Genomic DNA, 23,814 nt, shown 5'->3' on the forward strand with positions numbered 1-23,814 from the left:
CTTACGTGCCCCTCCCCCTCACCATCACCCAGGTAGTTGGGGGGGGGGGGGTCGCCCCCCTTCGCTCTGACCTGCCGGCCCCCCCCCCCGCGCCTCCTCCCCCCGCCGCTGGAGCCCCCCGGGCGGCGGCGCAGGGTCGGGCGGCCTCATGGCGGCGGCGCTGGCCACGCCCACGCTTTCCCGGCCACGCCCACAGCGCTCAGGCCACGCCCCTAGGCTGGGGCCGCGGCCGCGCTCTCCCCTCCCTTCCCTTCCCAAGATGGCGGAGGCGCCCGATGGGACCCGGGTTCGAGACCCGCCTCAGCCAAGCCCCGCCCCCTTTAATTAATTTACCGTGAAATCTGCGGTTAAATATTCACAGCTTCCCACCTATTAAGCGCGAGTATCCCTTTAATTAACCACGATCCCCCCCAATTAACCACGACCCGCCCTGTAATTAACAACACCCCAAATTAACCATGATTGCCCCAAATTAACCATGATTCTCCCTGTAATTAACCACGGTCCCCTCATTTAATTAACCACGACCCCCAGAATTAACCCTGATCCCCCAAATCAGCCACGACCTCCATTCAATTAAGCACAATCCCCCCTAATTAACCATCAACCTCTCATTTAATTAATCATGGCTCCTTTAATTAATGAGGATACCCCAAATTAACCTCAAATTAATCATGAACCCCTCATTAAATTAACTAGGACCCTTTAAATTAACCACAACCCCTACTTAATTAACTCTGCCCTATGTTTAATTAACTATACACAATTAACTCCGATATCACCCCCACTAGTTAACCACGACCCCCTCATTTAGTTAACCGTTACCCCTTTAAATTAACCACAGCCCCCTATTTAATTAATCTTGACCCACGTTTAATTAACTACACCCCCTCAATTAACCCTGATCCCTCCCACATTACCCCTGCCCCTCCCCCCACTTAATTAACCAGGACCCCCCAAATTAACTATGATCCCCTCATCTAATTAACCATAACTCCTTTAAATTTATTGTAACTCCCTACTTAATTAACCCTGCCCCACATTTAATTAACTACCCACCCAATTAACTCTGACCCCTCCCATATTACCCCAGCCCTCCCCCCCATTAACTGTGACCCCTTCAAATCAACTGCACCCCCTCTTAATTAACCCTACCCCACACTTAATTAACCTCCCCCCCCCCAATTAACCCTGACCCTTCCCACAGGACCTCTCCCCCCATTAATTAACCGCTCCCCCAATCAGCCACACCCATCCCCCACACTGTAAAACCCGCGGCTTTATTAAAAAAAGGCCCCAAATTGTGCAGAAAAGAGAGGGGGGAGGGTTCACTGAGCCCCTCTCCCCCCAATAAAGCAGGGGGAGGAGTCACCGATGCTCCTCCCCCCCCCAAGATAAAGTGGGGGAGGGGCCCATCTGCCCCTCCCCCACCCCTGAGGCACCCCAACTGGGGGGGAGGGGAGGTTAGGGGGGCGGGGGGGAGGGGTGTGGGGGGAGGGGAGGGGGTGGGGAGGGGTGTGGGGGGAGGGGAGGGGGTGGGGAGGGGGGTTGGGGGGAGAGGCGGAGGCGGGCCAGCTGCTGGGGCGTGGCCAGGCGACGCAGGATGCAGTTCTCCCGCTCCAGCACCAGGTGGCGCCGCCGCAGCTCCTGGATCCGCTCGCGCAGCTGCTCCACCTCCTCCCGCACCGCCAGCAGCACGTGGCTCTTCACCAGCTCCTGCCCCACACCTCAGCGCCTGCCCCACGGCCGTGACCCACGGCGCAGCCCTGACCCCCCCCAACTGGGTGGGACCCACGGCATCCCACAACCAGCCCTGACCCCCCAACTGGGACCCACAGCATCCCACATCCAGCCCTGACCCCCCAACTGGGACCCACGGCATCCCACAACCAGCCCTGACCCCCCAACTGGGACCCACGGCATCCCACAACCAGCCCTGACCCCCCAGCTGGGACCCACGGCATCCCACAACCAGCCCTGACCCCCCAACTGGGACCCAAGGCAGCTCCCTGCCCCACAACTGCCACCTAGAGCCCCCCAACTGGGACCCACATCCACCCCCTCCCCCCCAGCTGGCCCCCATGGCAGCCCCCAGGCCCGCAACAGGGCCCCCCTGCCCCCCCATGCCCCTCCCCCACTGCTCACCATTGCCTGCTCGATCTTGTTGTCGATGGCCGAGACGCCACTGGCAGTGCTGGGGGAGGGGCAGGGTCAGGGGTCACCGCCCCTTCCCCCCGCTCCCTCCCCCCCGGCACTGTTGAGGGGGTGGGGTGCAACCTCCTCCCATTTCCTTCCCACTTGGGTGCTGGGGTGGGGGAGGGGAGCACCTGCCCTCTCCCCCACACCCAGCCCTGAAGAAAGCCCCACCCCCCTCATTTAAAATAAGAAAAAGCCCCACCCCCTCACCTGCCTTAACCCAGAAGCCCCACCCCCAGTTGCTAATAGGAAACCACGCCCCCCTCCTATAGCCCCACCCCCACCAACCTGCTCCCCGGAAAATCCTGAAGCCCCGTCCCCTCTTCCACCTGTTCCAGAAGCCCCGCCCCTCACCTGCCTGCTCCCTAAGCCCTGCCCCCCACCTGCCCCAAAATAAAGCTCCACCCCCTTCACAAACTTTAACAGGAAACCCCACCCCCCAGTTGCTAAGAGGAAGCCTTGCCCCCTCCCTGTAGCCCCACCTCTCTGCCACCCCCAGAACCCTGAAACCCCTCCCTCTCCTCTGCCCCACCCGAAAGCCCTGCCCGCCCCCTCACACCTGAACCCGAAGCCCCTCCCGCTCACCACCGGGAAGCCCCGCCCCTCACATGCCCGAACCCGAAGTCCTGCCCCCCGAAACGCTGACGCCCCGCCCCCTCCCCTGCCCAAACCCCAACTCCCTCCCCTGCCTGAACACAAAGTCCCGCCCCCCGAAGCCACCCATCCGGACCGATGCCCCGCCCCTCCTGGCCCCTCCCCCTCCTGTCCCGGAAGCAGACCCCACCAAGGCCCCACCCCTTGAAACCACGCCCCTCCCCACACCCGGAAGCCCCTCCCCCCACCTCACCCCTCCTCCTCGCTCTCCTCCCCCGCCAGCCCCAGGCGGGCGCTGAGCGCGGCGGTGCCGCCCCGGGGGCGGGGCGAGGGGGGCAGTGCCTGCCGGGGGAGAGGGGGCGGAGTTAACCGGAGAGGGCGTGGCTACTTTCAGCCCCGCCCCCCCGTGTCCCTCCCACCACCACCCTTACCTGCTCCACCAGCTGCGCGAAATCCCCGAGGGAGCGGGGCTGGTGGGGGGCGCCGGGGGGGGGGAGGGGCGGCGGCGGGGAGGGGGGAGGGGCGCGGGGCGAGTCGAGGGAAAGCGCAACCCTCCCCCCACCCCGGGGGGGCGGGTCCCGCTCGTAAAACTCCCGGCAGAGCCACCGGCCCCGCCGCAGAGGTTCCCCCGGGCCGGGCAACCGGACCAAGCGGAACCGGGAACCGCCGGGGGATGAACCGGAAGCGGAAGTGGCCCCTCCCCCCCCCGCCCCGTTCCCGCTGCCGCCGCCGCGGACGCTGGTGATGACGAAGCCGCTTCGCTTCCGGCTCATGGCGGCGGCGGCGGCGGCAGCAGGGGCATGGCGGGGCCGGACCTGGAGCCGCTGGGCGGCGGGGAGCGGTGCAACCCGGAAGTGCCAAACACCGGAAGCCGCCCTACACCGGAAGTCAGCTGGGAGGCCGCGCCCCACTTCCGCCGCTCGGCTGCGAGAGGCCTCATACCGGAAGTGTACCGCCCCGGAAGTCGCCTGAGGGGGCCGCCCCGGTTAAGTCATAGCAGGCAGAAACGCGGCTGCGAGCAGCCACGCATCGGAAGTTACGTCACACCGGAACCCGCCGTACACCGGAAGTCACCTGAGAGCCCTCCCCCTTCACTCCTCCCACCCCCCACGCCGGAACCCAGCCGTTTCACCGCCCCACACCGGAAGTCCCCCGCCGGAAGTCCCGCCCCAAGGGGCGGAGGCCACGCCCCCGCCGTGCCCCCCCTCCCCGGGCCCCGGGGCCTCCCCGCCGCTGGGGGGCGGTGCCCCCCGCAGGCTCCCGCAAGCCGGACGCTGCGTCAGCGCCGCGGAGGCGCGCGGGGGGGAGGCGCGAGCGGCCGGTACGTGGAGGAGGTGGGAGGGGGGGAGGGGTCCCCCGCCGGGGGGGAGGGGTCCCCCGCCCCGTTGACCCCTCCCCGTTGACCCCTCCCCCCCCCCCCCCCCCAGGCCGGTAGGGCCCCGCCATGGGACGCCGCCCCCCGTGAGCCCCCGCCGAGGCCCCGGTGCTGGCGGCGGTGGGGGGGGGGGCGCGGTGGTGGATCCCCCCCCCCCCCGCCCCGGAAAACAGCGGAGCGACAGGTAACGCGGGGGGGGGGCAGGGGCATGGCGGGATTCGGGCGTTTGGGGGGGGCACAGGTGTTTGGGGGGGGGCACGGGGGGCCACCCCTGGGTGATGGGGGGGGGGGGGGCACTCCTGGGTGATGGAGGGACTGGGAGGGGGTGAGGGGCACCCCTGGATGATGGGGGGCGGGGGAGCGGCACCCTGGATGTTGGGGATCTCGGAGAGGGGAGCACCCCTGGGTGATGGTGGGACTTGGGGGGGAGGGGAGACGCTCCTGGGTGATGGTGGGACCCGGGAGGGGCGTCAGCTATGAGTGATGGAGGGACTGGGACTGGGGGGACACCCCTGGATGCTGGAGGGACCCCGAAGGGGGGGAGGGGTACCCCTGGGTGATGGGGGGGGGGAGGGGAGACGCCCCTGGGTGATTGTGGGGGTGGGGGGCACCCGTGGGTGATGGTGGCACCTGGGAGGGGCGGTCACCTATGAGTGATGGAGGGGGTGGGGTGGGGGGGGCACCCCTGGGTGATGTAGGGTCCCCGAGGGGGGTGGGGCACCCCTAAGTGATGGAGGGACCCGGGGGGGGGGGCACCCCTGGGTCCTGGGGGAGGGGCACCCTTGGGTGCTGGGGGAGGGGCTTTCACCCCTGGCTGATGGAAGGCCCCAGGCAGGGGGGGCCCGGGGAGAGGGGGGAGGGAGAGGGACTGCTAACGCCCCCTCCCCCGCCCCGCCCCCCCCCCCCTCCAGGGATGAGCGCCCCCCCGCGGTCGGAGCTCGCTGCCGCCGCCGCTGCCCTGCTGCGCCTGGGGGAGGAGCGCCCCTCCCCCACCATGAACCTGCTGCAGCGCAAGGGGCGCCCCGACTGGCGCCCCCCCCGCGAGGAGGAGCCGCGCAAGGGGTGGGTGGGGAAGGGCATGGACCGTGTCGTCCCCCCCTCCCCCCCCAATTCCTCTGGGGTGCGGCACAGGGCGGGGGCTGGGGGGTTGGGGTCCCTCGGGGGGTTGGGGTCCCCCCCTTGAACCCCGTGGTCACCTGGGGGGGGGCTAGGGGGTCGTGGGCCTGCCTTGCCCCATCCCCCACCCCACAAGGGGGGTCACTGGGGGAGTTGAGGTCGTCCTGAAACACCACCCCACCCCCCGGCACCACCTAAGTACTATGCCTTGACCCCCAACCCACTGCAGGGGGGTCACTGGGTGGGCTGGGGTCCCCCTAACCCCCCCCAGCACCCCCTAAGTCCCCTCCCTGAACACCAACCCCTCTGGGGGGGGTCACTGGGTGGGGTGGGGGTCCCCAGACCCTTTAGGGTGCCTCTGCCCCGGCTCCCACCTTCCTCCAGGGGGTCCCTGTGTGGGTTGGGGGTCCCCGTGAGGGTCAGGGGGGTCTTCAAACCCTTTAGGCTGCCCCTCCCCCTATCTCCCCCCCAGGATTGGGTTGGGGGGTTCTGATGTGGGTGGGGGAGGGTTCCTGTGTGGGTCGGGGGTCCCTAAGCAGGTGGGGAAGGGTCTTTATGTGGGTGGGGGAGGGTCCCTGCTGGGTTGGGGGTCCCCATGAGGGTCAGGGGGGTCCCCAGACCCCGTGGGTACCCCTGACCCCCCCATTTCGCCCCCCCCCAGGCCCAGCAAGGCGCGGGAGGGGGCCGCGGGGCGGCGGGCGCTGCGGGTGGGCTTCCTGACGCTGCCGGCCCCCCAGGAGCGGAGCCCCCGCCCCTGTGCCCCCGGCATGGCCCCGCGCTCCCTCTCCTGCCACGCCGTGGGGCTGCCCGACCCCCCCGCCCCCCCCCGTGCCCCCGGCCCCCGCCCGGGACCCCTCGAGGGCCGGGGGCTCGAGGCACCCCCCGCCAAGAGAGGGGGTGAGTAGGGGGGGGGTCACTGGGGTTGGGGGGGGCAGTGTGTTAGGGGGCTGTGGGGTGGGGGGTTGTTGGGGGGGGGCGAGGGGTCTTATGGGAGGGCTTGGCAGTGTTGGGGGGGCTGGGTGAGAGTCTGTGTTGGGGTGGGGTGTGGGGAAGAGGTGACAAGGTACTATGGGGCGGAGGGGGAGGGGCTCAGGGGTTTGGGGGTCCCACTCCCACTTGTTCCTTACACCCCCCCCTTTTCCTCCTTCTTCTCAGGCACCCCCCGGGGGGGCTGCGTGCGCCAGACACCCCCCCTGAAGCCCTCCCGCAGCCCCCAGACCCGCTTATCGGCCGGGCCCCCCCCTCCCCCCTCCGCCCCTCCCCCCGCCGAGGGGGGGCCGGGGGGGGAGGGGGAGGAGCCCGTTTACATCGAGATGGTGGGGGATGCCCGGAGGGGGGGGGGGGAGGGGGCGGAGGCGGGGTGGAGAGCCGCAGGGGGGGGGGGAGGGGGCGCCCCCCCCCCTCCCCCCGAGGAGCCCGAGGCCATTTACGAGGAGATGAGCTGCCCCCTCCCAGCGGTGGAGGGCGGAGTCCACGCCCCTTTTCCCGGCCACGCCCCCTTCCTCGGCCACGCCCCTTTCCTGGGTCCCGGCCCCATCCCCCCGCCCTTCCCCAACCTCCTGGCCCCCCGCCCCCCCCTCCTGGCTGCCCCCCCCGAGGGCTCACGCCTGCCCCTCCCCCGCCGCGACTTGCCCCCCCCTGCCCGCACGCGCAGCCACTCCACACCCCTCCCTCCCCCGGCTCCGGGGGCGGGGCGAGAGCGCGGGGGGGCGGGGCTCGGCCCTTTGCCCCTCCCCCCGGCCCCACCCACTGCCGCCGAGGCCCCGCCCCCGGGGAAGCGCCCCCCGGCCTATGACAGCCTGCGGGGGGGCGGGGCGGCCGGAGGCCCCGCCCCCCCGCTCCGAGACGAGGAGCCCCTCCCCCGCCGCGGGGGGGGGGCCGCCCCCCGACGTGGGAAAGAGCCAGAGAGTGAGTTTACCTGGGGGGCGGGGGGGGGACACACTCCCAGTGAGCGGGGCTGACCTGACATTCCCCTCCCCCCTCCCTGCAGAGGTGCTGGAGCCCCCCCGGGAGGAGCGGGGCGGGGGCCCCCCCCCACCCTCGGGGATCCCGGTACGAGCCGAGGGGCCGCGGGGGCGGCCGGGACCCCCCCTCCCCTGCCAGACCTTCCCCGCCTGCGGCCGGCCCACAGGTGGGGGAGGGGCTGGCCACGGCGGGGGGCGGGGCACGGGGGGAGGGAGACGGGGGGGGGGGGGGGGGGGGGAAGGGTGGAGGGACGCTTGGGGGGGAGGGGGCACTGGAGGGGGTCACACACCCGGGGGGTATATAGGGGTGATTGGGGGGGGGGAGGGGCTCTTGAGGTGTGAGGGGCACTGGGGAGGGGGGGCAGGGACCCAGGTGGTGTATAAGGATGCTTGGGGGGGGGGGGGAGGGGCACTGGGGAGGGGGCACCGGCGGTGTATAGGGTACTTGGGGGGGGGGGGGAGGGGCACTGGGGAGGGGGGCAGAGACCCAAGGGGGGGGACCTGGGGGGTGGATAGGGTCGTGCCGGGGGGGGGTGGGGCAGGGCACTGGGGGACCCTGAGGGGCACATGGGGACACTGGGGGGGGGAAGGGCAGAGATCCCATTGGGGGATCGACGCTGTGGGGGAGGGGCAGTGTCCCATGGGTGCCACCGTGTCCCCCTGACACCCCCCCCCCCCCCCATTTTCCTCACCCCCACCCCTTTAGAGCTCCCCGGGGGCCACCGCCTGGGCCGTTCAGCTTCCACCTCGGGGGTCCGCCAAGCCGGGGCCCCCCCATTTCCCCGCGGCCCCCCCACCCCCCGCCCTCTCTCTGGGGGGGTCCCCGGAGCTGGGGGAGTGGGGGGGGGTCTCCCCCCGCCCCGCCCGCGGGACGGGCAGTTGCAGGAGGTGATCGACCGCAAACGCTGCGTCTGCACCGAGATCAAAGCCCGGGGGGGGCGGGGGGGGGGGGCTTTGCAAACAGGACAGCTTACCCCCCCTCCCCACCCCCCCACTTTGGAGGGGGGGCCCACCTGAAGGGCGACCCCCACCCCCACCCCCCCCCGGCACCCCCCCGGCCCGACGACCCCACGCCGTGCTATGGGACACAGCGATCTGACACCTCCCCCACCTCGGGGTGCCTGGAGCATCTCTGTACCCCCCCCAACCCCCTCTCTTCCCCACCCCCAAAACGGGGGGGGGGGGGGGGGATCGCTAATAGAGGGTGCCCCCCAGGGTCCCCAAAGTGGAGAAAGGGTCCTCAAAATGAGGGGACACCCCCCAAAATCAAGCAGGGGGGGCTTCTAAATTGAGGGAGGGCGTCCTAAATTGGGGGGGCTCCTAAGCTGGGGAGGGTCCTAAGTTGGGGGGGTCCTATATTGGGGAGGGGGGGAGTCCTAAATTGGGGGTGCGACACGGCTGGGCCGGGTTGGGGGAGGATTTGGGGGGGGAGTATTTATGGTACGTTAAGTCTCCCCTTTCCCCCCCAAGTAAAATGGGGGGGGGGGGGGCACCCAGCAGGGTAAAAGAGGAGGGGGCCCCCCCAGAAAGGGTTGATCCCCCCCCCTAAGAAGGGGGTAGAGCCCCTAATTAAGGGAGATAAAGCCCCCTCCCCCCCAATAAAGGGGGGGGGGGAAGCCTCTTGATAAGGGGTAGATTCCCCCTCTCCCCTCATAACAGGGGGTTAAAGCCCCCCCCATAAATTGGGGGTGGGGGGGTATTAAAGGGGAGTAGAGCCCCCCAATAAAGGGGGGTTCACCCCCTTGGAAGGGGGGTCCAGGCCCCCCCCCCCAGAAATGGGGAGGGAGGTGTGTTTGCTGTAACTGCTTTGCAAATGTATTTATGGGGGGGGGGGGGGGGCTGGGGGGGGTATTTATGGGGGTGCATCCACGGTCGAGCAGGGTCCAGGGAGGGGGTTCTGCTCCGGGGGTCCGCAGTGCGGCCTGGGAAGGGGGCGGGGGGGGGAGTTGGGGGAGCCCCCCCCCAGTATGGGGGGGAGGGGAAGTGTATGGGGAAGTGAGGGTCTCCCCTGGGATTTGGGGGGGGGCGGTACCGTTTGGGGGGGGAGGGGGTTAATGAGCCCCTGAAACCCTCTCCCAGGACCCCCCCCCCCAGCCCCTCTGTGCCTCGTGTCCCCCCCAGCCCCTCCCCCCCACACACACACCACCCCGTTACCAGAATTGCCTTCGTCCCCGCGGGGTCCGGGGGGGGCCCCAATTGGGGGAGGGGGAAAACGGGGGGTGGGGGTGGGTGGGGGAGGGGCGGGGGGGGTCTTTTGTAATGTGGTTCTGTGCACTATTAAAGAGAGAAGCAGCTGGAAACACTAGTTTGGGATTTGGGGGGGGGGGGGGGGCGATGGGAGACCCCTATGAGAGGACCAGGATTCCCTCCCCCCATCCCCCCACACCGGGGTGGTGGGCAAAATAACTCAAAATAATAATGAAAATGCGGGAGAATCCCCCAAAACGATGCGCTGCGGCCTGGGGTCTCGGCATGGACTGGAGGATGGGGGAGGGGCTGGGGGGTCTGGAGGATGGGAGACCCCTGTGAAGGGATGTAGACCCCACACACACCCCCCATCCCCCTCAGATCTGGGGGTGGGAGGATGAAATAATTGTGAATTTGTGTAAAAATCACCCAAAATGAGGCGCTGTGGCCTGGGCCTGGGCCCTCAGCATGGACTGGGGAATAGGGGAGGGGCTGGGGTGGTGATGGGGGATGGGAGACCCCTTTGAGGGGACCAAGACCCCCCCTCACCCCTCATCCCCTCACACGTTGGGGCAGGAGAATGAAATAATCGTGAAATTGTGTGAAAATGACCCAAAATGCAGCACTGCACCCTGGGCCTGAGGCCAATGCACTGACTGAGGGATGGGGGAGGGGCTGGGAAGGTAATGGAGGAGGGGAGACCCCTTTGAGGGGATGGAGACCCCCCCCTCACCCCCCCTCCCCTTACACCTGGGGGTGGGAAGACAAAATAATTGTGAATTTGTGTTAAAACAACCCAAAATGCGGTGCTGCGGCCTGGGCCTGTGGTCTCAGCATGGACTGGGGGGTGGGGGAGGGGATGGGGGGTGATGGGGGATGGGAGACGCCTGTGAGGGGACCAAGTCCCCCGTCACTCCCCCATCCCACACATGTGGGGGGCAAGAGGATGAAATAATTGTGAAATTGTGTGAAAATCACCCAAAATGAGGCGTTGCGGCCAATGCACTGACTGGGGGCTGGGGGAGGGGCTGGGGGGTGATGGGGGAGGGGAGACCCCTGTGAGGGGGCTGGGACCCCCCGTGACCCCTCCCAGCCCCCAGGCCCTCCCCCCTCAGGGGAAAAGTACAAAGTAAAGGTGAATTTGTGTTAAAATCCCCCAAAAGGGGCTGCCCCCCCGCCCCGGGGAGAGGCGGAGCCTCGGGTGGGTGGGGCCGCCGGGGGGTGGGGCTGCCGGAGGGGCGTGACCCCCAGAGTGAGCGGGGACGATGGGGCGGGGCATCGGGGGGGCGTGGCCTAAGGGGCGTGGTGCCAGTGGGTGGGGCTGCGAGGTAGGCGTGGCATCCTGGGCTTAAGAGCTGCCAGTGGGGACGCGGTGGCCAGCGGTGGCGTGGTGGCCAGAGAGGGGCGGGGCCTCCTGGGTAAGCGGAGCCGCCAGGGGGCGTGGCTACCAGTGGTTCGGAGCTGCCAGTGGGGATGCAGTGGCCGAGAAGGCGTGGCCACTAGAGGGGGCAGGGCCGCTAGGGGGCGGGGCCTCCAGGGCTTCGGAGTCGCCAGTGGAGCCGTGGCAGCCGAGAGGGCGTGGCCGCCAGGGGAAATAGGTCCGTTGGGGGAGGTGCAGGGGCCAGAGGGGGCGTGTTTGCCATAAAGGGGCGTGGCCAACAGAGGTTCTGAGCTGCCAATGGGGCTGTGGCTGCGAGGGGGCGTGGCCCCAGAAAGGGCGTGGTCGCCAGAGGGGGGCGTGGCCTCCAGGGGTTTGGAGCCGCCAGTGGGGCCGCTGCAGCCGAGGGGGCGTGGCCGCGAGTGGGACATGGATCCGTTGGGGTAGGCGGGGCCGCTAGTGGGGCGTGGCCACTGGGGAGGCGTGGCATCCAGAGGGGGTGTTGCCAGCAGTTGTTCGGAGTCGCCAGTGGGGCCACGACAGACGAGGGGGCGTGGCCGCCAGAAGGGGGCGTGGCCAACAGGGGTTCAGAGCTGCCAATGGGGCCGCAGCGGCCAGAGGGGGACGTGGGACCGTCGGAGCAGGCGGGGCCGCCAGAGGGGGGCGTGGCCGCCAGGGGTTCGGATCCGCCAATGGAGCCGCAGCGGCCAGAGGGGGCGTGGCCTCCGGGAGTGTTGGGTCCGTCGGGGCGGGCGCGGCGGCCAGAGAGGGCGTGTCCACCAGTGGTTCTGAGCCGCCAATGGGACCGCGGCGGTTGAGGGGGCGTGCCCTGTAACGGGGGCGTGTCCTCCGTCGGCGCAGGCGCAGGGGCGCCCCGCGCAGGCGCTGCCGGGGGTGGGGGCGGGGGCAGGATGGCGGCGGGCGGTGGTGGCGGCAGCCCCGGGCCGGGAGCGGGGCCGGGGGCGGGGGGGGGGGGCGGTGGGGTGGGGGGAGGGGCGGGGGGGCGTCGGGGCAGCGCGGCGCGGGACGCGGAGGCGGAGCTGTGGGGTCGGCGCGTGCGGGAGCTGGTGAGCGCGAGCCCCGGGAACCGGCGGTGCTGCGAGTGCGGCCAGCGCGGCGTCACCTACGTGGACATCAGCGTGGGCAGCCTGGTCTGCACCGGCTGCTCGGGGGCGCTGTGAGTAGGGGATGGGCAGGGCCACGATGGGGGTGGGGCCGGGGGAGTGGGGGGCGGGGCTGCTCCAGGGCACCGTGAGGAGCTGGGGGGCAGTGGGGTAGGTAGGGCCGGGGGGCGGGGCCAGGTGCTCTGGGGCGCTGTGAGTGGGGTGGGGCCTGGGGGGCGGGGTCAGCTGGCTTGGGGGGCGGGGCCAACTCGGGTAGGGCGGGGCACGCTGCTCCAAGACATGGGGGCAGGGAGCTGTGGGCGTGGCATAGCCAGAGGGGGCGTGGCCACCGCAGTTGCCCCACCCCCACCTGCACCACTCTAGTTGCCGACACCAACCCCAGCGCAGGGGCGGGGCATCCCGCCTCGGGGCGAGGCCTAGACACCTCCCCCCTTCTCCCCCGGAGGTGTCCTGGGGGGAGGGGGGGGGAGGGGCGCTGACCCCCCTTCCCCCCCCCAGGCGGGGGCTCAACCCCCCCCACCGCGTCAAGTCCATTTCCATGACCACCTTCACCGAAGCCGAGGTGCAGTTCCTCCAGGCCCGTGGGAATGAGGTCAGAAGGGGGGGATGAGGGTGTCAGGGTGTCTTTATCCCCACCCCCACCCTGCTGCCAGCCCCCCCCCGTCTGCTCCCCCTCCCCCCCCAGGTTTGCCGCCGGGTTTGGCTCGGCACCTTCGACGCCCCCACCTCGGGGCTGCCGGATTCCCGTGACCCCCAAAAGCTGAAGGAGTTTCTGCAGGACAAATACGAGAAGAAGCGATGGTAAAGACCGGGAAGGGGGGGGAGGGGCGGCGGAGGAGACCCCCCCCAACAATCCCCTGTCCCTCCCCCCCCTCCATAGGTACGTGGCACCGGAGCAAGCGCCCCCCCCCCCCAAGCACTGCGGCAGAGCCGGCGCCCCCCCCGCTACTCCTGGGGGACACGGGGACACTGCAGCAGGTATGGTGGGGAGGGGAGGGGAGGGGCCTGTGGTGGAGGCTCCTCTGTGACCCCCCCCTTTCCCCTCCCCCCCCCCAGTCCCGCCCAGCCCCCCAGCGCCCCCCCCAGCCCAGCCGGAAAGCCAGCACTGACCTCTTGGCCGACATTGGGGGGGATCCCTTCGCAGCCCCCCAACCGCCACCGGCTTTTGCCACCTTCCCGGCCTTCCCAGGTGAGCTTGGGGAGGGGGGGGGGGGCTCAGGGGCATCCCGACCACAGAGTGGAGGAGGGGGGGGAGGGGCTCTTGGAGAACTTCCAATCTGTGAGTTGGGGAAATGAGCTGCTAGACTGGCTGCACAGGGGCCCAGCTGGTCTGGTGCTGGCCATAGAGCCTGAGGATGGGGTTGGGGGCCTTTGGGGGTGACCCAGGTCCCCCTCCCCCCCTCCCCGGCACCCCCCAGGTCCGGCCCCCCCCCGCGCTGCCTTCCCCAATTTCGATGCCTTCGGAGCTGGCCCAGGAGCACCCAGTTTTGGGGGGGCTGCGCCCCTTTTCCATGCCCCCCCTGCACCCACAGGTACCGTGGGACCCCTTGGGAGGGGTTGGGGTCCCCCTCTGAGCTGCTAGGAAAGGGTCTGGGGTCTCCCCGGCATTCATGGCCCCCCAGGATTAATGGGGAGGGCATCTGGGGTCCCCCCATCACCCTTGGAGGGAGCTGGGGAGGAGGTCTGGGGTCCCCTCATCAACCTGGGGGAACTGGGGGGGGTGTCTTGGATCCCCCAGTCAACCTGAGGGGAAATTGGGGAGGGGGTCTGGAGTCCCCCCATCAACTGGGGAGGGGTTTGGGGCTCTCTCCATCAACTGGGGATGGGGTCGGGGGGGTGTGTCTGGGGTCCCCCCATCAACCTCGGAGGAGCTGGGGTGCGGGTCTGGGGTCCCCTCATCAAGCTGGGGGAACTGGGGAGGGGGAACGGGCCCCATCAGCCTGAGGGGGAATTGGGGAGTGGGTTTGGAGTCCCACCCATCAACTGGCTAGGGGGTCTGGGGTCCCCCCATCACCTTCAGGGGGTCTGGGGTCCCCTCATCAACTGGGGGGAACTGGGGTGGGGGTCTGGGGTCCCCCCACTGTCATGGAACCCCGAAGATTTATTGGGGAGGGGGTCAGATTGGAGTCCCCCTTGGTCCTGGTCCCTGGGGAGGGGGTCTGGGGAGCCCCCATCACCGTCGGGGGTCCCAAGGGGTTTTGGGTTGTGTCCCCCCAACTGCATCTCCCCCTCCCACCCCCAGGGGGCGCTGCTGCACAGGGCGGGGCAACCTCTGTACCTCCCTCAGGGGGCGGAGCCTCTGCCAGGTACTGTGTGTACCCCTCCCCCACCCCACCCCCACCCCTACGTAGCTGGGGGGGGCGGGGGGGGGGCAGGATCTGCCCCCATACTCAGCCTCCCCCTCCACCCCCCCTTCAGCCTATTTGGGACCCTGCGACCCCCCCCAGCGCTGCCCCCACCACCCTACGGGGGTAAGTTGGGGGGTTCACTCCCACCCTTCTTGGGGGGGACCCCCACCCAAAAAAAAAAAAAAAAAAAAAAAAAGGGGAACACCAAGGTGACAGCTGTGCCCCTCCCCCTCCTCAGGCTACACCAACCCCTTCACCGGCCCCGCCGCCCCCCGCCCCTCCACCAACCCCTTCCAGAGCAACGGTGAGTGCCACCCCTCCCCCAGTAACTCCCCCCCCGCCCCTCCAGACTGGGATGGGGGTTGGGGGAGGGGCTCAAGAATGTCTCTCTCCCCCCCATCAGGTGCTGCTTTTGCTACCCCCCCAGTTCCTGGGGGGTTCCCCAGCCCCTTCCAGGCTGATGGTAAGAGCATTGGGGGGGGGGGGGGGGAGGGGTGAAATATTGGGGTACCCTCTGCCCCTCCCCCTACTGACACCCCCCCCTTTTATTTCCCCTCTCCCTGCCCCAGGTTCATCCTTCAGTGGGTTCAACATTGCCAAAGCTTCCACCAACCCCTTCGTGGTGAGCAGGGGTGGGGGGGCAATATAGGGGGGCCCTGACCCCCTTTTTTGCCCTGCCCCCCCCCTTTTTGCCCTGACACACCCCCCCCTTTTTTTCCCCCTCCCCCAGACAGTCCCGGCCCCGACAGCCCCGTTTGGCATCAAGCACCCGACCACCAACCCCTTCCTATAGCTGCCGCTGCCTTGGGGGGTGGGGGAGGGGCTCGCTTCAGCTCAGCCCCCTCCCCCCTCCTGGATTGCAGAGGGGACCAAGACGGCCGGGTGCTCCCCGCCCCCCCACCCCCAACTCCAGGACCAGGTTTTATTTTTTTGAGAGATATATCGCGATATCTAATATATATTCTATAGAAACTGTGCTGGGCTCGGCGTCTCCCTCAACCTGCCCCTCCCCCACCCTCCAAAACCCTTCTCTTCCACCCCCTATCACACCCCCATGGCTTCCAACCCCCCCATACCACCCCCCCCCCCCCCCCGACAGCCCCTGGCTGAGCCCTCCCCTCCCCCTCCCCATCCCGCACCAGGCCTAAAGTCTCCTGCCCTCCCCATGGTGGCGCCCCGCCCCTCCCCTCCCAACCAATGACAGAGCCGAGACCGCGCTGGGGGGCGGGGCTTTGTTGAGGCTCAGAGAGGGGGAGGAGCCCGGGGGGGGGGAGGGGTCCGGAGGGGGGGAGGCAGCTCCCAGCAGCGCCCCCAGGGTCTCCTCCTCCAGCTCCTGCTGGGGCTGGCAAATGGTGGCCTGGGGGGGGGGTGGGGGAGGGGCAGAATTAGGGGGGGAGGGGGAGAATTGGGGGGAGGGGCAGCATAGCAGGGGCAGGGGGCGGCTGGGCATAGAAAGGGCAAAAACGAACAAAGAACAGCGCAGCTTGGGGGGGGGGGGGTAGGGTCCCCTCCCCCCCAGCCCATGTTTTTAGCACCCCTCCCCCAACTGGCAGACACGCCCCTCCCCCCTTGCGGTGCCCCTCCCCCCCCAAGCGCTGCCCCTCCCCCCCATATTCACACACCACACAGAAACACATATATAGCAAATATAATTTAAAGAGGGGGGGGTGTTGTTTCTCCATAATTAGAATAATAATTATAATAATACATTATAATAATTAAAACCACTAATAAACATAATAATTAATTGTTAATAATTAAAGGAGGGTATTACCCCCCCTGGGGCTGGGGGGGGGGGGGGAGGGGAGGGTGTTCAGCCCTCCGCCCCCCCTCCCCCATCCCTGTTTCCCCAGCATTAAGGCACAAGATGGGAGGGGGAGGGGATGCTAATTAATTTGGATTAATTAGGCCCCCCCTAATTAAGCCCCCCCCCTCAGCAGCCGAAGAGCGCGTGATAAGCCGCGTAAAGCAGCATCATGACGAGGCCGTAGAAGAGGGCGAAGCCAGCGAGGACCCCGGGAGGGGGGGGATTCTGGGGAGTGGGCGGCTTCACCTGGGGGTGGGGGTGGGGGTGGGGTGAGTGTGGGGGAGGGGTGCAGGCCCCCTCCCCCTTAAAAACCCTTCCCCCCCTAAAAACGGTACCTCGGGGGCCCCCTGGAGGCAGCTCTCGATGTTGCGGCGGCGGTTGGCAGGGCTCAACTTGGGCTGGGGGGAGGGAAGGGTAAAAAATGGGGGTTGGGGGAGGGGTGGGGGGTTGGGGGAGGGGTGGGGGGGTGACTCACGGCGGTGGGGGAGGGGACGAGGTGGGCGGCCAGACGGTGCAGCAGCTCCTGGTCGCTCAGCGCCTCCGGCAGCCGCAGCTGCAGCAGCGACTCCAGGCTCTGGGGGGGGGGGGATGGGGGGGGGGGCTTTAAATACCCCTCCACCCCTTTAAAAATAATAGGGGGGGGGGAGACGGTGCCAGCCGACCCCCCCCAAAGTAAAGAGGGAGGAGAAGGGAGACACCCCCCCCCGCCCTGTCCATACCTGGCGCATCTCAGCAATCAGCTCCCCCTCGTCAGGGTCCGGGGGGGCGGGGGGGGGCTGCGGGGGGAAAAGTGGGGGATGTTACATGGGGGGAGGGTCACACCGGAGGGGGGTCGGGGTTGCACGGGGGTCGGGGTCGCACGGGGGGGGGTTGGGGGTCACATGGGGGGGTAAGGGGAGGGGTTGCATGGGGGGGTCAGGGTCACACAGGGCGGTCACGGGGGTCTGGGTTGCATAAGGGGTTGGGGGAGGGGTCGCACGGGGGAGGGGTCAAGGTGGTGTTGGATTGGGGTCACATGGGGGTTGGGGTCACACGGAGGGGGGGTCGGGGGGGGCCCTACCTGGTTTGGGGGTGCAGGAGGCCGTGCGGAAGAGGAAGCTGGTGGGTCTGGGGGCGCCGTGGGCCAAGGAGCCGGGGGGGGGCCCCAGGGGGGGCCGGGGGTTCCTCTGCACCCTACATGGCCCCGGGGGGGGGGGGGCAGGGAGGAGCAGTAATTAGCATGTAATTAGCATAGTAATTTGCTAATTAGCATGGTGTGGGACAACGATGACACACACACGCACGCGCACACACACACCCACACACCCCCCCACCCCCCACACACACCACACCCCCCCCCACCCCCCCCTCCGCTGCCAGTACTCACCAGTATCACTCTAGGCTGCTGCTGCGGGAGAGTGCTGTGGCTGTGGGGGAGGGGAGGGGGCCCTGATGTCACTAGCAGGACACCCCCCACCCCCGTGTCTGGGGGGTCCCTGGGGTGGGGGTGGGGACAGGGGGACACTCACCGGGTGGCAGCAGCGGGGGCAGCAGCCACTCGCGGGGAGCTGGGGGGGGAGGGGGCAGCCACCGTGGTCCCAGTCCTGGTCCTGGTTCCGATCCCAGTCCCGGTCCCAGTGCCAATCCCAGTCAGTCCCAGTCCCAATCCCATCACCAATGCCAATCCCAGTCCCATTGCGAATCCCAGTCCTGGTCTCATTGCCAATCCCAGGCCCATTACCAGTCCCAGCCCTTACCCAATCCCATCGCCAAGCCCAGTCCCAGTCCTGGCCCCATCCCCAATCCCAGTCCCATCACCAATCCCAGTCCCAAGCCCGCTCGCCAATCCCCAGTTCCCATCCCCCCACTGCCCTGTATCCCAGATCTGTCCACATCCCATCCCCCACCCCCACCCACGTCTAATCCCAGTGCTCCCTCCCCAATCCCAGTCCCCATTCCATGATCCCAACCCCCACCCCAACCCCAATCCCCACTCCCACCCCTCCCCCCCCATCCACATCCCCCCTCCCCCCCACATCCCCCCTCCCCTACCTGTCCCTCCGCTCCTTCTCCCGCCACAGCTCCAGACTCTGGGGGCGCCGCCGCCCCTCCCCCCACCAGGCACCAGGGACCACCCTGAGGGGGGATGGGGGAGGGTCAGCACGGAAACCTCCCCCCCCCTTCACCCCTCCCCCACCCCACCCCCCCCACTGACCTGCCTCCTGTCGCCTTCTCCGGGGTGTCACCCCCTGGGGATGAGCCCCCGGGCTCCTGGGGAAGTAAAGGGGGGAGGGGGGGTTTGGGGGGGGTGTCGCAGGGTTGGAGGACCCCTCCCCCATCCCCCCACTGTTTGAGGGGGGGGCTGGGTCACCGTTGTCACCTCCAGCGGGGTCCCCTCCTCCACAGAGTCGAACAGCTCCGGGTCACTGTCACCGGCTGTGGAGGGGGGGGGGGGGGAGAGGCAGGGTGACATCAACCCCTGGGGGGGGACTGGGGGTGTCCCAAGGGGTGACACCAGCCTGGGGGGGACAACAGGGGGTCCCCAAGGGGTGACACCACCCCCCAGGGGCTCCCAAGGGACGGCACCAGCCCTCTGGGGGTGACGTGGGTCCCCAAGAGGTGACAGCAGCCCCCGGAGGGGGGGACATGGGGGTCCCCGGGGTAGGGCATGGCCCTCCCCCCCCACTCACCTCCCCCGCTGCGCTTCTCCCCGTGCTGCCGGGGCAGCTCTGCAAACTCATCTGTGGACTAAAATAGTGGCAAAAAGGGTATGTGGGGGGGGGGTCTTTAGGGCGGGGGGCACCCCCAATCCCCCCCCAGCACCCCAAGATCCCCCCCAGCCCCCCCCCATATCCCACCTCATTCCCTGACCACCGTTTGCTGCCGCTGTCGACGCTGTTGAAGCCAGAATCCAACCCACCGCGCTGCCGGAGCGGGCAGAGCTCATCCGTCGGGCTGTTCGGGGCGGGGGGGGGGGATAAATTACAAAGAAAATAACAAAATAGGGGTGCAACACCCCAAAAAAAACCCGGGGGGTGGAGACCCCTGTTTGATACCCCTTTTACCATGCTGGGGGGGTGCGGGTAGCAGCGGCAGCCTCGGCGTGGTGATGGAGGTACTTGAAGATGTGGACTTTGCCCTTCAGGCAAACCTGGGGGGGGGGGGGTGTCAGCTGGGGTTTTGGGGGGTCCTGGGGGTCTCCCTGACCCCCCCCGCCCCCTCCTCACCTGGGCAGGGGGTGACTGGAGGGGGTTGTTATCAGCCAGGATGATTTGGAGGTGCCGGAGACGCCGGTAGCAGCGGGGAATAGTGACCACCCGATTGCAGGAAAAATCGAGACGGACCAGGGGCAGCTCTGACAGCTCTTGGGGACAAAACAAGGAGGGTGGGGGTTTCACCAGGACCCCCCCCACACATTGAGAACCCCCCTTTGAAGCCCCCCCCTCACCTGCAGGCAGCACCCTGAGCTGGTTACGGCGCAGGTTGAGATCCCGAAGCGCTTTCAGTTGCCCCATGCCGGCCGGCAGCACCAGCAGCTCGTTACAGCCCACGTCCTGGGGGAGGGGAGTTAACGAAGCTGCGTGACAAGGGGGAGGGGTGCCAACGCGAAATGCAATTGGGGGGGGGGGGTCCCCTGGTCCTTACCAGCTGCCGCAGGCCGCTGAGCGCCCCGATGTTCTCGGGGAGCTGCGCCAGGCGGTTGTTGCTGGCGTTGAGGACGCGGAGGGGCAGGAGGCAGAGGCAGGGGGGCAGCGAGCTCAGCTGGTTGCGGCTGATGGGGGAGGGGGGGGGGTTTTACGCAGTGATGGGGGGGGGGGGTCGGACCCCTCTGAGCCCCCTGGGGAGGGGGTTTTTACCTGAGGTCGAGGTGAGTGAGGGCCTGGAGGTTGGCGATGGCGGGGGAGATGCTGCGCAGGCAGTTGTGGTAGAGGCTGAGAGCCTCCAGCGAGACCAGGCGGCAGGCGGCCTCCGGCACCTCCCCGAAGCGGTTACGGGAGAGGTCTGGGGGGGGATGGGGGCGGGTGGGGACAAGGGACCCACGCCCTTTGGGGACCCGCGGGGATGGGGACCTTTGGGGACCAGCGGGGACCCTCAAGGATGGGGATTACAGGGGGAGCAACAGGGAGGGGGGGCTGTCAGGGATGGGGGACCAACGGGGACCACTTGGGACCAGGGACAGGGGACCACCGGGGACCACGGGACCACCGGGGAGAGGGGACCCACAGGGAGAGGGGACCACCGGGGACAGTCAGGGATGGGGACAGGGGACCAACACCAACGACGGGGACCACTGGGGACCAGGGGCGGGGGACTCACAGGGACCACCGGGAACAGTCAGGGATGGGGACGGGGGACTGGGGACCAACAAGGACCACTGGGGACCAACAGGGACCACCGGGGACCCTCAAGGATGGGGGGTGCCAGGTGCCAGGGCCAGGGATGGGACCCTCGAGGAAGACAGGGACAGTTGGGGACCCCCAGGGATGGGGACAGGACCCATCAACCGTCCCCAATAGAAACCAGACGCCACAGGGGACAGAGGACACCCCAAAACCCTTGCCCCGCCCCCCCCCCCAGCCGGTACCATGCCTGGAGGGGTACACATAGCCCTGGGGTCCCCATGGGACAGAGGCCCACCCCCCCCAGCAGTGCAGGGGACAGGGACCACCCGGGTGTTAACGAGCCGGTGACAAGGGGACCCCAACTCCCCCCTTCCCCTGAGAAAGGGCTGAAATGGGGGGGGGCGGGGACGGGACCGGGGGGTGTCAAGGCGCTGAGCCCCCCTCGTTAGGCCTGGATGGTGTTGGGGAGGCTGATGGCACCCCAACCCCCCCCCCAGGAAGGGGAAGCCGAAGGGGAAACCAGAGCAGAGTGGGAGCTGGTGGTGGTGGGGGGGGGTCTCCCCAACTCCTCCCCCCACCTGGGAAGAGCTACGGTGTGGGCACCCCGAGCTGGTGCCCCCTCCCCTTTATGCTGGGAAGGGGAAACTGAGGCAGGCAGGACCGCCCGGACCAGGCCTGCCGGCTCTTCCCGTGTTTATTTGGCCTCCAGGAAAACTCCAGCTTCCGGGATGACGGTGGGGGAGGGGGAAGAACCCCCAGGGCCCCCACTTTTTTTTTGGGGGGGCATCTGTGCTAACCCCCTGGGATGGGGGGTGACAGATTCCAGCCCCCTCCCCAAGGCTGGATTGAACCGAAGGGCCCCAGGTGGAATGGGGGGACCCCCGGAGGTTGGGGGTGTGTGGGGGGGGGGTGCGGTGGAGGGGGGTGGGAGAGGGATTGGGGATGGGGGGGGGGGCGGCAGGAGGCACCTCGGACACCCCCCACCCACCCCCCAGGAGTGGGGGGTTGCAGTGCAGAGGGGTCAGCCAGGACCAGGGTCCTGGGTGGGTGGGGGGCACCAGGGACCCCCCTCAGGAGTGGACAGCAAGCCCAGGGGCATGGGGAGGGGGGCGGGGGGCACTGGGGACCCCCCCTCAGGAGTGGGGGGCTGCAGTGTGGAGGGGACAGCCAGGCCCTGGGCCCCTGGGGAAGGGGGGAGGGGGGCGCACCAGAGACGCACCCTCAGGAGTGGGGGGAACACCCAGGCCCAGGGCTCCTAGTAGGGGGAAAGGGGGGGGGGGGCGAGGGGCACCACGGACCCCCCCTCAGGATTGCGGAGGACAGCCAGGCCCAGGGGCACCGGGAGGAGGACGGAGGGCACCGGGGACCCCCCGGGGAACGGAGCTGTGGGGGGCTACGGGGTCGCTTCCACGCTGGGAGGGGGGAAGAGGGGACACGCACACCCCGCGCGGGAGGGGGCGTGGCCCGGGGTGCCCGGGGGCGTGGTCAGGGAGGGGGCGTGGCCTCACCGGCCTGCGTGGTGTCGCTGAGGTCCCACCGCCGCGCCGCAGCCACCGGGAAAGCGCGCAGGCGGCGGCCGGCCAGGCTGAGGGTACCGGACACCGCCGCTTCCTCCAATGCTCGTTCCGTCCCTGTGCCCCCGGGGGGCGGCAGCGGTGGGAACAGCTCCGCGGCCACCACCCCCGCCTCGCCCGCCGCCATGGCGGAGCCACCGGCCCTGGGGCAGCTCCGCTCCCTGCGGGCGCCACCGCGCGACTGAGGGCCCGTCCGCGGCCGCGCGCGGAGGCGGCCCCTGGAAGGGCGGGGCCAGCACCGCGGCCAATCACGGCGGGAGGAGCGCGGGGAGACGGCCAACCAGAGAGCGCGGAGGCGGGGAGGCGTGGCCGACTTAAAAAAAAAGCGGAAAAGAGTTTTATACATTGACGGGCAGGCGGAAATACCAACCGCCTACGGAAAGGAACAAATTACCTGCCCGGCCACAGCCAATCACAGCATAGAGGTTGGAACGGAGGGTTATGGAGTGCACCAATGGCGAGTGAGAAGGCGGAGCTAGTCGCCGGGTGAAATCCGCCCTTACTCTGTGGGGAAACCTGGGCCACGGACAGCCAATCGCGTTTAAGGAGGCGGCAGCCACGCACGTGATTGATATGTGAACAACCAATCAATCTTTGAGGCCTGCGGGAGAGGTGGATTCGCAATGGGTGAGTAACGCGGGAGGGCGGGACGCGCCGGCTCCACCAATCACGCCTGGCTGGAGGGTGGCACGTGAATGATTGACAAGCTGCCTGACCCATGGAGGGAGCAGGACAGCCAATCAGAGGTCACGTCAACTAAACTGAGGGCGGGCACGGCTCCAGGACAGAGTGACGGACCAGGTGGCCAATCAGAGGCTGCATTCCCTTAAGGGGAGGGCAGGCCCCAGGCAAGGGCAAAGTGACAGCCCAGGTAGCCAATCAGAGGCAGCCTCCTCTCAGGGGTGGGTGGTCCCCAAATAGTGGAAGAGTGATACCCCTAGGTGACCAATCAGAGGCATCCTCTCCTCAGGGGGCGTGCCGTCCCAAACAGGGACAGGGTTACAGCCCCAGGCGGCCAATCAGAGCTAGGATCACCTCAGAGGACGGCGGGCACTACTCCAGGACAGAGTGACAGCCCCAACTGGCCAATCAGAGGCAAGATCACCTCAGGGGAGGACAGGCCCTAAGCAAGGACAGAGTGACAGCCGCAGACGGCCAATCAGAGGCAGCGCCCCCTCAGGTGAACCGCACCTGTGCAGCCTGTCCAGCTGGCAGCCAATCAGAAGCAGCCTCCCCTCAGGGGAGGGCGGGCACTACTCCAGGACAGACTGACAGCCCCAAGCGCCCACTCAGAGGCAGCGCCCACTAAGGGGAAGGAGACCGACAGCCCTCCCGACCTATGGCGAGGGCTGAAGCGTGGCGGGGGCGGGCTAAGCCGGCCCGCCATGCCCGGCCGACCCAGCCCCAGCCCAGCGCCGCCGCCGCCCGACCCGCGGGGACCAGGACAGGACGGTGAGGCCGCCGGGATTGGCGGGGAGCGGGGGGGTGGGGGCCGAGGACGAGCCAGGCCCCTGTGGCTGCCTCCGGGGGGGCTCTGTCCCCCCCCCCCAGCGTCCCTGGTTCACTCCCACTGCAGGGGGACCGGGGGCACCGAGACCCCCCTCTGCCCCCCTTCCCCCAGGCCCGTCGGTGGCTCAGCATCCCGAATGCTTCCCGCCATGGTTCCTTCCTTGCAGAAACCACGCCCCTCTGTTTAACGGCCACGCCCCCTGCAGACCACGCCCCCACTGCAGATCATGCCTCTCCACTAGAGGCCACGCCCCTCCACCGCAGGACACGCCCTTCCACTGCAGGACACGCATCCCCTGCAGAACATGCCCCCCCGCAAG

At 68.7% G+C, this 23,814-nt stretch overlaps 4 protein-coding genes across 4 annotated transcripts; 2 read left to right on the top strand and 2 right to left on the bottom strand.

Moving 5' to 3' along the window:
* Nucleotides 1-1,473: 1,473 nt before the first annotated feature.
* LOC119142199 (TSC22 domain family protein 4-like) lies at nt 1,474-3,701 on the bottom strand (the record flags this gene model as incomplete). The annotated part of the gene is made up of 4 exons (XM_037374914.1): nt 3,222-3,701; nt 3,044-3,132; nt 2,146-2,194; nt 1,474-1,716 (listed from the first exon to the last, which is right to left on the bottom strand). Coding segments are annotated over exons 1-4 (723 nt in total), but the record flags the coding sequence as incomplete, so codon positions are not given.
* A 534-nt stretch (nt 3,702-4,235) lies between these two features.
* Nucleotides 4,236-10,089, top strand: LOC119142198 (neuronal tyrosine-phosphorylated phosphoinositide-3-kinase adapter 1-like). Its single transcript, XM_037374913.1, is given in 7 exon segments — nt 4,236-4,349; nt 5,077-5,227; nt 5,943-6,178; nt 6,437-7,189; nt 7,272-7,412; nt 7,952-8,178; nt 8,180-10,089. Coding segments are annotated over 6 exon segments (1,671 nt in total). The 5' UTR covers nt 4,236-4,349; nt 5,077-5,078; the 3' UTR covers nt 8,345-10,089.
* A 1,320-nt stretch (nt 10,090-11,409) lies between these two features.
* On the top strand, nt 11,410-15,258 carry AGFG2 (ArfGAP with FG repeats 2). Its single transcript, XM_037374905.1, is given in 14 exon segments — nt 11,410-11,548; nt 11,804-11,987; nt 12,433-12,526; nt 12,620-12,735; nt 12,815-12,912; nt 12,991-13,004; nt 13,006-13,123; nt 13,353-13,466; nt 13,955-14,240; nt 14,353-14,405; nt 14,521-14,586; nt 14,686-14,745; nt 14,852-14,904; nt 15,013-15,258. Coding segments are annotated over 14 exon segments (1,458 nt in total). The 3' UTR covers nt 15,076-15,258.
* A 729-nt stretch (nt 15,259-15,987) lies between these two features.
* LRCH4 (leucine rich repeats and calponin homology domain containing 4) lies at nt 15,988-22,182 on the bottom strand. The gene is made up of 18 exons (XM_037374906.1): nt 21,920-22,182; nt 19,926-20,070; nt 19,714-19,840; nt 19,517-19,622; nt 19,296-19,432; nt 19,134-19,219; nt 18,927-19,023; nt 18,759-18,816; nt 18,440-18,504; nt 18,284-18,339; nt 18,121-18,204; nt 17,598-17,678; nt 17,456-17,495; nt 17,158-17,262; nt 16,809-16,865; nt 16,565-16,663; nt 16,425-16,487; nt 15,988-16,335 (listed from the first exon to the last, which is right to left on the bottom strand). The coding sequence occupies exons 1-18, from the start codon at nt 22,110-22,112 to the stop codon at nt 16,216-16,218; spliced, it is 1,719 nt and encodes a 572-aa protein (XP_037230803.1). The 5' UTR covers nt 22,113-22,182; the 3' UTR covers nt 15,988-16,215.
* Nucleotides 22,183-23,814: the final 1,632 nt, after the last annotated feature.

This window comes from Falco rusticolus, unplaced genomic scaffold (assembly GCF_015220075.1).
Source record: "Falco rusticolus isolate bFalRus1 unplaced genomic scaffold, bFalRus1.pri scaffold_79_arrow_ctg1, whole genome shotgun sequence".
In the NCBI taxonomy this organism is placed as follows: domain Eukaryota; kingdom Metazoa; phylum Chordata; class Aves; order Falconiformes; family Falconidae; genus Falco; species Falco rusticolus.

Bases quoted from the DNA above. Each gene is read 5' to 3' on its own strand.
- LRCH4 (XM_037374906.1), bottom strand. From the start codon at position 22,112: ATGGCGGCGGGCGAGGCGGGGGTGGTGGCCGCGGAGCTGTTCCCACCG. The intron at 19,623-19,713 runs GTAAGGACCAGG...CCCCTCCCCCAG, and splicing joins TCAGCGGCCTGCGGCAGCTG to GACGTGGGCTGTAACGAGCT. The intron at 19,024-19,133 runs GTAAAAGGGGTA...CGCCCCGAACAG, and splicing joins ACCCGCACCCCCCCAGCATG to CCCGACGGATGAGCTCTGCC.